General features: G+C 39.1%; 1 protein-coding gene across 1 annotated transcript; it reads left to right on the top strand.

The window, feature by feature from the left end:
- Positions 1-11,175: 11,175 nt before the first annotated feature.
- Positions 11,176-12,186, top strand: LOC127078972 (uncharacterized). The gene has a single exon (XM_051019390.1). It carries the CDS (start codon positions 11,176-11,178, stop codon positions 12,184-12,186), a length of 1,011 nt encoding a protein of 336 aa, XP_050875347.1.
- The last annotated feature ends 2,886 nt before the right edge of the window (positions 12,187-15,072 follow it).

Below are 15,072 nucleotides of genomic sequence, written 5' to 3'. Positions count from 1 at the left end.
ATTTCATTTTGCAAAAAGCGCTTATTTTTCAAACAATTCAAACCCCCCCTTTCTTGTTTTTCTCACCTTCAATTGGTATCAGAGCTCCGGCTCTGTTATTGATTTTCAAATCAAACACTTAACCGTGTAGAGAGATCCAGTGCGAGAAAAACAAATGGCCCACTCAAATGAGAAAGATTCTTACAATGCCAAGCCTCCTGTTTTTGATGGAGAAAAGTTTGATTACTGGAAAGATAGAATCGAAAGTTTCTTTCTGGGTTATGATGCTGACCTCTGGGACATTGTCACAGATGGATACAAACCTCTAGTCTTAAATGGAGCTGAAGTTCCCAGAAGCAAAATGTCAGAAGATCAGAAACGTGTTTTCAAGAATCACCACAAGGCCAGAACAATACTTCTAAATGCTATATCATACAACGAATACGAAAAGATCACCAACAGAGAGACGGCTAAAGATATACTTGACTCTCTGAAGATGACCCATGAAGGAAACTCCCAAGTCAAGGAGACGAAGGCTCTGGCGCTGATCCAGAAATATGAAGCTTTCAAGATGGAAGATGACGAAGCTATAGAAGCTATGTTTTCCAGATTCCAAACTCTTATTGCAGGTCTTAAAGTGCTAGACAAAGGATACACGACTGCAGATCATGTTAAGAAGATTGTCAGAAGTCTGCCAAAGAAATGGAGACCAATGGTTACTGCTCTGAAGTTATCAAAGGATCTGAACAATATCAGCCTTGAAGAACTTGTTAGTTCTCTCAGAAGCCATGAGATAGAACTAGAGGAGGATGAGCCTCAGAAAAGGAACAAGTCAGTGGCGCTGAAGTCCAGACCTGAAAGACGGAAGTCAGACAGAACCAAAGCCCTTCAAGCAGAAACTGCAGACACTGATGACTCTGAATCTGAAGACTCTGATGATGAAGAAGAACTGTCCTTACTAACCAGAAGAGTTAAGCAACTCTGGAAAAGAAGGAACAACAACAACTTCAGAAGATCAAGACCCAGAGGGGATCGATCAGAGTCAACTTCAAAAGGTAAACCTAATAAAGATATTACCTGTTTTGAATGTAAAGAAACAGGTCATTACAGAAATGAATGCCCCAAGCTGAAGAAAGATAACCCTAGAAAAGAAAGCTTCAAGAAGAATACCTTCAGAACAAAGAAAGGATTAATGGCCACCTGGGACGATAGTGAATCCGAATCATCAGAATCTGACTCTGATGAACAGGCCAACGTAGCTCTTATGGCTACCACATCCAGCAGCTCAGATGAAGAATCTGAAGAGGTATTTTCTGAACTTTCTAGATCTGACTTAGAATCATGTTTATCAGAAACTCTTACCTCTCTTCAGAAATTAAAACAAAAAGTTAAAAACATCAAAGGCCTTCTTAAAGCAAAATCTGAAGAGTGTAGTAAACTTGAGACAACAATTCTAGCAAGAGATGATACAATCATATCTTTAACGTTAGAAAGAGATGAAGCTAAAACGAAAAGCTTAGAATTAGAAGAAATGTTGTCTCAAGCACCACAAACTTCAAATGAAATTATTTATAAATATGAAGAAGCCTTTCAGAAGTTTCTGAAGAGTGGAATAGATAGGAGTATTATGGCATCCATGATTTATGGAGTAAGTCAGAATAATAAAAGGGGAATTGGGTATGATTCTGATTCTGATAAAACTTCTACCAGTAACCAGCTTAAATCTCCTTTTTCATATCATTACACACACACACAAGAACAAAAATTTAAGAATGCTAGAAGACCCAAAGTTATAAAAAACTCTGGGAAGACTAATCTAAAAGGACCCAAGAGATTCTGGGTACCGAAAGATAAGATTATCTATGTTGCAGATATCCTATGCAGCAAAGTTCAGACACCAGTCATGGTACCTGGACTCTGGATGCTCGCGACATATGACGGGAAGAAAGTCTATGTTCCAAAGCCTGGAACTTAAAGACGCTGGATTTGTAGGCTTCGGAGGAGATCAGAAAGGAAGGATCAGAGGCTCCGGAACTATTGGTAATGGTACTCTTCCCTCTATATCTGATGTTCTTTATGTAGAAGGATTAATGCATAACTTGTTATCCATAAGTCAATTAAGTGATAACGGTTATGATGTAATCTTTAATCAAAAAACGTGTAAAGCCATTAGTCAGAACGATGGCTCTGTCCTTTTCACAGGCAAGAGGAAAAACAACATTTATAAAATAAATCTTTCTGATTTAAAAGATCAAAATGTTAAATGTTTAATGTCAGTTCACGAAGAGCAATGGGTATGGCATAGACGCTTAGGCCACATTAGCATGAGGAAACTTTCTCAGCTAACTAAACTTGAGTTAGTCAGAGGCCTACCTAAACTGAAGTTTTCTTCAGATGCTCTGTGTGAAGCTTGTCAGAAAGGAAAGTTTTCAAAAACATCTTTTAAAAAGAAAAATGTTGTTTCTACCTCTAAGCCTCTGGAGCTTCTTCACATTGACTTATTTGGTCCTGTGAAAACAGCATCAGTCAATGGAAAGAAGTATGGACTAGTAATCGTTGATGATTACAGCCGCTGGACATGGGTAAAGTTCCTAAAGCACAAGAGTGAGTCTCACTCTGTATTCACCAGTTTCTGTTCTAAAGTGCAAAAAGAATTTGACTCTAAAATTATTAAAGTCAGAAGTGATCATGGTGGAGAATTTGAAAATAAAGATTTTGAAGAATTATTTGATTCTAATGGAATATCCCATGATTTCTCCTGCCCTAGAACTCCACAACAAAATGGAGTTGTAGAGAGGAAGAATAGGACACTCCAAGAAATGGCCAGAACCATGATCAATGAAACAAATGTTGCAAAGCACTTTTGGGCAGAAGCTGTAAATACAGCGTGTTACATTCAGAATAGAATCTCTATTAGACCTATTCTGGATAAGACTCCCTATGAACTGTGTAAGGGAAGAAAACCCAACATCTCATATTTTCATCCTTTTGGATGCATTTGCTTTATATTAAATACTAAAGAACATCTGAACAAGTTTGATTCCAAAGCACAGAAAGGAATCATGTTAGGATACTCAGAACGCTCTAAAGGCTATAGAGTATACAACACAGAAACCAAAATTGTGGAGGAATCAATTCATGTTAGATTTGATGATAAGCTTGACCCTGAAAAGTCAAAGCTAGTTGAAAAGTTTGCAGATTTGGAAATCACTCTCGTAGAATCTGAGAAAACTCCAGAAGCAACTGTCACTCCAGACTCTGAAGAAATTAAATCTCCAGAAATTCAAAGGAAAGTTAAAAGTCGTATTAACGTATCTGAAGATTTGATTTTGGGAAACAAAGATGAACCTGTTAGAACCAGATCTACCTTCAGAACTTCTGAAGATATTCCTCTGGGACTAGTGTCTCTGATTGAGCCTACGTCCTGTGATGAAGCTCTTCAAGATAATGATTGGGTGGCAGCTATGCAAGAAGAGTTAGATCAATTCTCCAAGAATGATGTCTGGGATCTCGTTCCTAAACCCAGAGGCACTCATGTCATTGGAACCAGATGGGTTTTCAGAAACAAGCTGAACGAGAAAGGAGAAGTTGTCAGAAACAAAGCACGACTGGTAGCTCAAGGTTATAGTCAACAAGAAGGTATTGATTATAATGAAACTTTTGCTCCAGTCGCGAGGTTAGAATCTATTCGTCTTCTTGTATCTTTTGCTATTAATCATTCTATCAAATTATACCAAATGGATGTCAAGAGTGCATTTCTAAATGGTTATATTTCAGAAGAAGTGTATGTCAACCAACCTCCAGGCTTTGAAAACTCAAACTTTCCAGAACATATTTTCAAACTTAAGAAATCTTTATATGGACTTAAACAAGCTCCCAGAGCTTGGTATGAACGTCTGAGCAATTTTCTTCTGGAACAAAATTTTATCAGAGGGAAAGTTGATTCTACACTCTTCTGTAAAAACCTTAATAATGATCTCATGATATGCCAAATTTATGTTGATGATATTATTTTTGGTTCTGCTAATATCTCTGTTTGCCAAGAATTTTCTAAGCTAATGCAGGCAGAATTTGAAATGAGTCTAATGCAAGAACTAAAGTTCTTTCTGGGAATTCAAATCAATCAAACTCCAGAAGTCACGTACATTCATCAAAGCAAGTACATTAAAGACGTTCTGAAGAAGTTTGACATGACTGAATGCAACTCTGCAAAGACTCCCATGCATCCAACTTGCATTCTGGAAAAGGAAGAGGTAAGCAACAAGGTTTGTCAGAAGCTCTATCGAGGTATGATAGGCTCTCTCCTCTATCTGACTGCTACTCGTCCTGATATTCTTTTTAGTGTCTGTCTTTGTGCCAGATTCCAATCAGATCCTAGAGAATCTCATTTAACAGCTGTTAAGAGAATTCTTAAGTATCTGAAAGGAACTCCTAACCTGGGCCTGATGTATGAGAAAACATCAGAGTATAGGCTTTCTGGTTATTGTGATGCAGACTACGCAGGAGATAGAATAGAACGAAAAAGCACATCTGGAAATTGCCAGCTTCTGGGAAACAATCTAATCTCCTGGGCTAGCAAAAGACAGTCAACTATCGCTCTATCAACTGCAGAAGCAGAATACATCTCAGCATCACTGTGCACAACTCAGATGCTCTGGATGAAACATCAGCTAGAAGATCTACAAATCCTTGAGAGTAACATTCCTATCTTTTGTGATAATACTGCTGCTATTTGTTTGAGTAAGAATCCTATTTTACATTCCAGAGCCAAACACATAGAAATTAAACATCATTTTATTAGAGACTATGTTCAGAAAGGAATAGTAACGCTGAAGTTCATTGATACAGAACATCAATGGGCAGATATCTTTACTAAGCCTCTAGCTGAAGATAGATTTCTTTTCATCTTAGAAAATCTGAACATTAAAAATTGTCCTGAATGAAGTATGGCTCTGAAAAATATAAAATAAGATTCTGATAAAAACAAATATGATTCTGCCTCTGACTCTGATGCTTCTACATTGTTAAGAAGATATCTGAGTTAGAAATCTTCAGAACCAATCTCTTGGTATTCCTGAAGATCAGATACATCAACGCGTGGAACTCTGAAGCGTCAAACTTTAGAACTTCTAGACAGCTGTCAAGAAATTCAAAAGGCAGACGTTTGAGTTTTCCTCGAGCAGTGTGCAAACTGTGGGATTAGACATTCATTTATGAGCTGTAATCATTTTTCCCCCAAGCGTGCCTTTTTGAGTTTTGTGTCTAACGCTGGTATGTGTGTCGTTTTGCATGCGTTTTTACTTAGGTATATAAACACTTTTCTCACATTTCACACACTTATCACTTTCACTCACTCTTAAACCCTAAACCCTCTCTCGAAGTTTTCTCTGCAACTCCTTCAGTTCTTCATCTTCTTCATCAATTTTCTTCATGAATCCTCAAGAGCAAGAAGTTTTTAACTTCTCCCAACAAATGGAAGCCAGTTCTAATCCCCAAACCTCAAACACTCAAACACCCATGGTTTTAGGCGTCACCACGACCCCAGTCTACAAAGAACCTCACATTCTTGACCGTGAACAACACATAAACCTTTCAACTCCCTTTGAAGGTTTAGATGTACTGTGTGAATCGCTGGTAGATTTTGAGAATTTAAGAAGAAATGGCGTTGATCTCACTAGGGAACTTCGTCAACAAGGTTGGGAAACCTACTTCGACAGGCTTTATGGTCCAATCTATCCTCTTCTGGTGAAGGAGTTCTGGAGATGTGCAGATGCTGATGACCAGTTCATTGTTTCTTTTGTTCTGGGTGTGAAGATTGTCATCACTGAAGCATCAATTGCTTCCTTGCTAAACATGGAGAAAGCTGGAGGTAAAAGGATTTACAATATTCCTCCAAGGTCAAAACGCATCACTGAAGTCATCAACCCTACAATCTTTAAACCTAATGTTGAAGGAAACCCCTCTAAGAACAAGGAGCTTCATCAGAACCTCCGAGTTTGGCTGAAGAATCTGAACCTCAAGCAGATTCTGAACCTCAACAAACTGAACCTCCTTCTCTAAATCTCAGCCCTCAAAACTCTCCACCTCATTCACCTGAACCTGAACCTGAACTTACCATACCTACCCTTGAGGAGGCCATTATACAGGTTGCAGAAGCCTCAGTCCAGAAGATCAAGTCTCTGGCTAAAAACTCTGAAGTTAGTGATGATCCTAAATCTGTTAGGACACACTGGAACAGAGTCATTAGTTGGATGACCTCTGAGTCTTATAGGCTGAAGAGTATCTCTGAACAAGTCAGAAATGGCTACATCAGAGACTCTGAGGAAAGACTCCAAGAGAGACTGGCTAGAGAAGCTGAGGCCAAGAGATTAGAGGAAGAAAGATTGGCTAAGGAAGCTGAGGAAGAAGCAAAGAGGTTGGAAGAAGAACGACTGGCAAAGGAAGCAGAACTTCTAAGGATTCGGGAAGCTGAAGCTCAGCAGGCTCTGATTCAGGGGGAGTCTTCCTCTGCGATCCCTCTGATTCTTAACACTCTGAAAGAGATAAAGCAAGATCAGCAAGAGATCAAGAAAGATCAGAATGAGCTTCGTGCCAGGATGGACAAGCAAGATGCTCTGAATGAAAACATCCAGAACATGTTTGCCATGTTGCTTCAGAGACTTCCTCAACCTCCAAACCCTTAGGCACTTAGGATTTATTTTGATTGCTTGCCTAGTCTTTTTGCTTCTGTCTTTTTTAGCTTTGATATTCTGTTGAATCTGATGTTTTGACTGCTGTTTGCCTTTGTGTTTTTTTTATTGAAGTGTTTTTCTCTTTATTATTCTTTTTATTTTTTACTTTTTATTTTTTTATGCCTTTTTGATTATGCCAAAAAGGGGGAGAAATTATTAAATAGCTCTGATGAAAATTATGTCTAAAACCTTAAGCATTCTGCAACAATTGTAAAAATAGTTCTGATATAAATAGCTCTGATTAAATAATAGCTCTGATTAAATAACTCTAACATTAAAATTAAGAAATTGCAGAAAGTTTTCAGAAATCTCATTGCCTGGAAAGCTCTGGTAAGAACTTCTGAACTCCCTAGTACTAACTCAGGGGGAGCTTTTATCTATCTGATCTAATATTTTTCATGTTTCATCTGATAATTTTATTTGTTTTGTCATCATCAAAAAGGGGGAGATTGTAAGAACAAAAAGTGTTCTACAACAGACTCCATGATTTTGATGATAACAAAGGATGAAACCAAAAATGGCACCCTAACGAAAAGTTTCTAAGTGTGCAGGGTTCTATAGAAAGAAGAAATAAATCTGATGATGTCATCAGATGCAATACAAGATCAGATGCAAAATCTCAAGTATCAGAAGCATCTAAAGTGGAATCTCTTTCAAGAAGCTCTGACTCTGGACAAAACTACAAAGTATCAGAAGCATCTGAATATGAAGTAAAGTCTAGAAGCTCTGACTCTGAATTAATGCCTTCTGTAAACTCTGGAAGTTATCAGCGCCATCTGAACTTTCAAGAAATAACATCAGAAGCAAGATTCTCCAGATACACAAAGACTCTAATCAGAATTGTTAATCATGATGAAGTAACGTTTAAGCCAAGTTAAAGTTCTGCAAATGGATTTCCTCAATTAGAAAGAGACGTTAATCTCCACTTCCAAGAGAGAAGATACTACTTGTGGTAAGTAGTCACTTCTAAGAGAAAAAGTCTACTGCAGAAGCTATTAATGGAATGGCGTAACTACATCTCAATATCCAACAGATTCAACTCTACTTCAACTCCTATAAATAGAGAAGAAATCTCATTCAGTAAGCAAGAAATCAACTAGCCAAAACTATACTGAAATTATATCACGCTCAAGAAAAACATCTTTGTTCTTCAAAGAATTTCACTAAGCTTTTGCTTATCAAGTGAAAAATTTGTTCTTAAGTTTGTAATATTTGCTTTCTTAGAAGCACTCTAGATTACACATCTTGTATCTAATTTTTATTTGATTTCCTCAAGTGACTCTTGGTAGTCTGTAGACTTGAGAGGACTAAGAGATTTTCTTCTCTCTTAGGGGTTGTTTGTAATCTTTCAAGATTAGTGGATTAAGTCCTTGTTGAAGGCGAAATCACCTTGGCCGGGTGGACTGGAGTAGCTTTGTGTTATAAGCGAACCAGTATAAAATCATTGTGTGATTTCATTTTGCAAAAAGCGCTTATTTTTCAAACAATTCAAACCCCCCCTTTCTTGTTTTTCTCACCTTCAACAACAACCCAGACCATCTTTTTCGGCGAACACGCAAACGAATCCAAAAGAGCATTGTAAAGCGATAACGACGAGAAGTGGAAGGGAGTTGATTAGTGAGAGTGAAAAAAGAGAGGATGAGAAAAAAGATGAGGAGAAAAAAATGGAGGATAGCATTGATGTTGAAGTTGGGGAGTGGAGTGAGGAAGAAGTTGAAAAAAATGAAAAAAATGGTGAAGTAGAAAATAAAGAAAGTGTGGAAGTTGAAAAAAATAAGAGTGATGAAGTGAAAGTGGAGGGAGTAAAAAAGAAAAGAGAGAGGAATTCTAGAGTTTCTAAAGGAAAGGAGGTAGTGGGTGCTACTCCAATCCAAAACCTTCCGTATCCACATGCTCCATCTAAGAGGGAGAATGAACGGCATTACGCCCGGTTCATGGATATATTCAAACAACTTCAAGTGAACATTCCGTTTTCCGAAGCATTGGAGCAAATGCCTAAGTATGCAAAATTCATGAAAGACATACTTACTAAAAAGCGGAGGTACACGGAACCGGAGACAATTGTCCTAGATGTTAGTTGTAGTGCAATCATTCAACGGACGTTTCCGAGAAAAGAGGTTGACCTGGGACGAGTTACTTTACCGGTTACAATTGGTGATGTCTATGTCGGAAAAGGGCTAATTGATTTGGGGTCAAGCATTAATCTAATACCATTGTCGGTAGTGAAGAGGCTTGAGCATTAATCGAAGTGGTACAGTTGCTGAGAGAGTTTAAAGACTGTTTCGCATGGGACTATGACGAAATGCCTGATTTAAGCAGGGAGTCGGTCGAATTAAAACTGCCGATCAAACCTAGGAAGAAACTGGTGAAGCAAAATCCAAGACGATTTGCCCCAACAATATTGTCAAAAATCAAGGAGGAAGTTGAAAGACTTCTCCGGTGTAACTTCATTCGTACTGCCAGGTATGTCGAATGGTTAGCTAACATTGTGCCAGTTGTAAAAAATAATGGTACGCTAAGAGTTTGCATAGATTTTAGAGATTTGAATACTGTAACCCCAAAAGATGAGTATTCGATGTCAGTGGTGGAAATGTTGGTCGATTCTGCCACAGATTATGAATATTTAAGCATGCTCAACGGGTATTCTGGGTATAATCAGATATTCATTGCTGAAGAAGATGTCCCAAAAATGGCATTTCATTGCCCTGGAGCCTTAGGTACCTACGAATGGGTAGTGATGCCTTTTGGTTTGAAAAATGCAGGGGCAACTTACCAAAGGGCGATGAATTCGATCTTCCATGATTTCATAGAAACTTTTATGCCAATCTATATAGACGATATTGTCGTTAAGTCTAGTCCGGGGAAGAGTCATATAGAACACCTTCGAATGTCTTTTGAACGAATGAGAAAATATGGTTTAAAAATGAACCCTCTAAAATATGTTTTTTGTGTGCAGGATGGGGATTTTCTAGGTTTTGTGGTCCATAAAAGAGGGATCAAAATAAACCAGAATAAAACCAAAGCCATCATAGAAGCGAAAGCACCATCAACAAAGAAAGGTTTGCAGTCACTGTTGGGCAAAATCAATTTCCTAAGGAGATTTATCTCAAACCTTAGTGGGAAGACGCAAGCATTTTCGCCTTTGCTTCGACTCAATAAGGAGGTGTTCGAATGGGGGAAAGCTCGGCAAGTGGCGTTCGATAAGATCAAAGCGTACTTGAGCCACCCATCAATTTTGACGCCATCTTGTAGAAATAAAAGTATGAGATTGTACATTTCTGCATCTGATAAAACCTTAGGGAGCATGTTAGTGCAAGAGGATGATAATGGTGTCGAGAGAGCTATTTATTACCTCTGCAGGGTTTTAAACGATGCAAAAACTAGGTATAGCATGATCGAAAAGTTATGTTTATCCTTATATTTCTCTTGTACAAAATTGAAGCATTATATCAAACATGTTGACGTGTATGTTTCATCTCATTATGATATTATTAAACATATGTTATCTAAACCAACTTTGCATAGTCGAATTGGGAAATGGACATTGGCATTGACTGAATTTTCCTTAACATATATGCCATTAAAAGTTGTGAAAGGCCAAGTAGTAGCAAACTTTATATTTGATCACTTCATTGACGCTGCCGCTTTGAACTATGTTGAATTAGGGTCGTGGAAGCTATACTTCGGCGGATCTAGCTATAAAAATGGCACAGGTGTCAGAGTCGTAATTATTTCTCCAAATAAAATTTCGACGACATTCCAATATAAAGTAGAAGGTATTTGTTCAAATAAGGAAGCTGAATACGAAGCCCTCATAGCAGGACTTGAAATATTGTTGGAATTGGGGGCAACTCGGGTCGAGATAATGGGAGACTCAAAGCTAGTCATAAAATAGATCACGAAAGAATATAGGTGTGTTAAAGAGAATCTGATCATGTATTTTATAATCGCCAGTCGATTGTTGAAAATGTTCGAAATGGTTTATATTCGACATATACCACGAATAGAGAACATGATAGCTAATGACCTGGGCCAAATCGCATATGGGTATAAAATTTCGAGAAAAAAGTTGCACAAAGTCATAGAAGTCAGAGGAAAGGTAGTGGCAACCAGATTAACTCCCCTGGATTTAGAATAGACAAGATTAGGATGTGCTGATGAGGGAAATTTTGAAATATTGGCGATAGACAGCTTGGCAGATGAAGACTGGAGAAAACCAATAGTAGTATACCTACAGAATCCCACAGCCTCTACTGATCGAAAAACCAGGTATCGAGCATTAAGTTATGTTCTTTTGGGTTCAGAGTTGTTTAAGAAATCTCCTGAAGGAATTTTGTTGAAATGCCTTAGTGAGTTAGAGGCATACTTTGCCCTTTCAACTGTACATAGTGGAACATGTGGGGCACACCAAGTCATGCATAAGAAGAAATGGATTTTATTTCGACAAGGAGTGTATTGGCCTACTATGTTGAAAGACTGCATTGAATTCGTGAAAGGCTGTCAAGAGTGCCAGGTGCATGCAGGCATACAACATGTCCCTGCAAAAAAATTACATTCTATCATCAAACCGTGGCCATTTAGAGGTTGGGCTTTGGACTTGATCAGAGAAATTCGACCTCCCTCATCAAAAAGTCAAAGGTACATATTGGTAGGATTTGATTATTTCACAAAATGGATTGAAGCCATACCTTTGCCAAATGTGAGCCAAGAGGATGTGATCAAATTCATTCAAAAGTATATTATTTATAGGTTTAGAATTCTAGAAACAATCACAACGGATCAAGGATCAGTATTTACTGGTTGGAAGATGCAGGAGTTCGCCACGGACATGGGTTTCAAATTGGTAACGTCGACACCCTATTATGCTCAGGCTAATGGACAAGTTAAAGCTGCCAATAAGTTGATCATTGGTTTGATTAAAAAACATGTAGGAAAAAAACCTAAGAATTGGCACAAGACTCTAGACCAAATTTTATGGGCATGTCGCACGTCCCCTAAAGAGGCTACTAAGTCGGCCCCTTTTCGACTAACTTTTGGTCGTGATGTTGTCTTGCCAGTAGAAATCCACCTGCAATCACTAAGGATCCAGAGGCAGCATGAACTCCCCACAGAATCATATTGGAGCATGATGTTGGATGAATTGGTCGATTTGGACGAGGAAAGGTTAAGTGCCTTAGAATTGCTAAGGCAACAAAAGAAAAGGATAGAAGTCTCTTATAATAAGAAAGTTAAAGTTAAAAGCTTTACGCCTGGAGATTTGGTCTGGAAAGTGATCCTTCCAATGGATCGAAAAGATAGAGCCTTGGGAAAGTGGTCCCCAAAGTGGGAAGGCCCTTTCCAAATTCTGCAGATTTTTTCTAATGGTGCCTATGGGATCGAAGAGCTCAGGGAAGATAGGAGGATTCTAAGAATAAACGGGAAGTATTTGAAAAAATACCAACCGAAAATCCAAGAGGTAAAAATAAGAGACGAGTAACCGCGTAAATAAAGCAAAAGCCAAAATGGTAATAATAAAGTCATAAGGCCAAAAAACCAATATTTACTACAAGGAGAAATTTTGTTACATCATCAGACAAATAAGAATAGCATTAAAAGGGAAGATTGGCTTTAATCTGAAGATACTTGGCTTTGAGGAGATCCAACCGTTTTTCGCACCAAGATCTTTTTGAGCGAAGGAGTTTGACGTCAGATTCAAGCTGTCGAGATTTTTCGACAAACTCCATGCCAGGTGATAGATCTTGAGCCATCGAAGCATCATCAAATTCCAACAGTTGTTGCTTGTCCTTTTCAGCATCAGAGATTTTGGCCTGCAGTTCTGATATTTGTTGTCTCCAGGAAGCAATGTTATGATCATGAGCATCGACTTTCTCTTTATTATTTTGCTTCATTTGTTCTGACTCCATGGACTTATTGGTATATTCGGTAGCAGCATGCCAAGCTGCAGCCTCAGAACCAGATTTTTTCTCTATCTCTCCCGTAAGGTGAGGTAGCAACTTGTGATCAGCGACAGCTTGGTCGATCATGGTCCCTATCTCCAGAATAACGTTCACCACTTCAGGGGAGGCTTCTAGCAACTTAACTTGGCTAAGAAGAGCTTTCAAAGTTAAAGGGGCAGAAGGATCAGCCAACAGCAATAGAAACAAGTCACCCTTAAAGACTTTGTCCTTGATTTTAGAAAGGATCTTGCCCACAGAGGTGCTCGAAGGTTGATCTTCTGACATTGAAGTGTTATGACTCTGATCAGAAGAACTCTCCCTGCAATTTAGCATCGCCTTTAAATACTCCAGTGGATGGTTTCGCTTTAAGATAGCCAACTTTTCTGCAGAAAGGGCACCAATGCTACTTGACGAAACACCAACCGTTGGATTGTCGCCCACTGCAGGGGTTTGAGTTCGAGCATGTTCTTCACCCAAATTGGCTTTTCCTTTTGTTTGGCTCTCGACTTTATCATGGTTAGTCGCCAAATTCCCTTCAACCGCTTCCTCTACCACCATGTCTTCGACGCCCCATCCCTCGCCCTGAGGCTCATTCATTTATGTCGTTGTGTGTAGACCAGCCCCGGGGGTTTCTTCATCATCAGCTAGTTCATCCTCAGCCGTAGGGATTGGATTACCTTGGGCCTTATTTTCCTCGCTCGAGTCAGTCTCATGACCAGAGTCACGGTTATGAGAATGTTGAGTAGTGGTTTTTGGTGGCGAAGCATCGAGGGTACCAGTTGGAGGTTGATTAATCTCGCTCATGGACCTATTTTCAGAGGATGGTCGATATGTAGGTTCGCCAGCGTTGTTCAAAACATTTGACGCAGAGGCAGCTTTCTTGGGAGGAATGATGGTGCTCGCGTCACCCTAAAATCAATACAAGCAGAAGGTGTAAATGACTAAAAGAAGCAAACAAGTGAAATAAAGTGAAGAGAAGTGGGGGATACCTTATAACCTTCGACCCCGGGGCTAGAATTGTCGTTCTCACTTTGAGTCATTGCTACTCTTTCCATTTCTTCAGGAGTAGGTTCTTGGATAACAAGTGCAACGGGCCTTTTTCTTGAGAGTTTTGTGTTCGGTTTATTCGAGAGGTCGATGGGTTTCGGCTGTGGATTCCTCTTCCTCGAAGTGAGATCCAGAACAAGCGACAGGTCATCTTCGTCAGAATCCACGACGATGGGGGTAGCAGTGGGTTTTTGGATTTGTAGGGGACTCACCGGAGGTTTTCGAGCAACCTGAACCAAGCATTAAATGTTATCATCAATGTATAACAAGGATAAAGGAACAAAGAAAGAGAGGTACCTTTGCAGGTTTTCTACTTCCTTCAACCTTCGAGTCGATGGGTCTTTTGTTGGTGTGATTTTTGGGGAGGATCCTGATAGCTAGATAAAAAACAAGAAGAAACGGTCAGCGTTAGTTAAAAGCAAGTCAAAGGGAATCTACTTCGAGGGAAGTCCCTTGTATCACACCTTCACATATGACCGATTCGACTCGGACATATTCGATCCCTATATGAAGGTGCCTTTTGAAACTGCCTAAAGTGTGTTTAGTCGCAACCACCCGCTGAGCCTTTTTTTGAGATTGTTGTCGAAGGAATTTAATGGAATCTCCATAAATGAACCAATCTGGGAATGGGGGTGCAAGAGCCCCTCTGAAGTCAGCATTTGGCAGTGGAGGAAACTTTGGGGGAAATAATTTAAGAGCCATTTCATAGCGTTTCTAACAAGGGACGTATGAAGGAATATTTAAAGTTTCTATTTTCTTTGAAAACTTCTCTTTGAGCGTAACAGATGCTTCGCGGATGGTTCGACTAAGATCATAAGATCGATAGGCAGTTTCAAAGTAGTTTTGAAAAGCTTGAATTTCTTTTATAAGCGTATAAGTACCTTTCTTGGTCTTTTCCTGCACAAGGAGAAAAGCTTTGTCAAACAGTTGAATAAAGGAAGTAACATCGCAAAATTCCTCGATGTAATACTTGGCCCACCACTTCCCAAATTCTCGACTACAAAGGAAGCTAGGCTCGAAATGAAATGGAGTCAACTGGGTCCTGCCAGTATACTTGGCTATTTGTTTAAAAGTTGTGGTTTCAGTATGAACGGCATTGTGAAGGAGGAGGCTACTCTTCTTATCGTATAACCATTTCGGGAAGACCTGGACCAACCCAAATTGTTGAGCAACAAGGTTGGACTGGTAAGTTATCAGTGTGACTTGGACTTTTGAAGGGTTAAACCGAAGGGTAAGGATCTGAGGCGTCAAGAAGGCTTCCCAAATTATCAAGGATTTTGTCTCTTGCTTTTTAGATGAAGAAGGAAAAGTCCTGGTAAACCATCTAGAGCCAACTTTCTTGAGAGCGAAGGGAGCCATACTCGAAGTAACATTATGAC

This window comes from Lathyrus oleraceus, chromosome 5, assembly GCF_024323335.1.
Source record: "Lathyrus oleraceus cultivar Zhongwan6 chromosome 5, CAAS_Psat_ZW6_1.0, whole genome shotgun sequence".
NCBI lineage: Eukaryota > Viridiplantae > Streptophyta > Magnoliopsida > Fabales > Fabaceae > Lathyrus > Lathyrus oleraceus.
The sequence above is the reverse complement of the archived record's forward strand: the minus strand, read 5'-3'. Positions and strand labels throughout refer to the sequence as shown.

Bases quoted from the DNA above. Each gene is read 5' to 3' on its own strand.
- LOC127078972 (XM_051019390.1), top strand. From the start codon at position 11,176: ATGTTGAAAGACTGCATTGAATTCGTGAAAGGCTGTCAAGAGTGCCAG.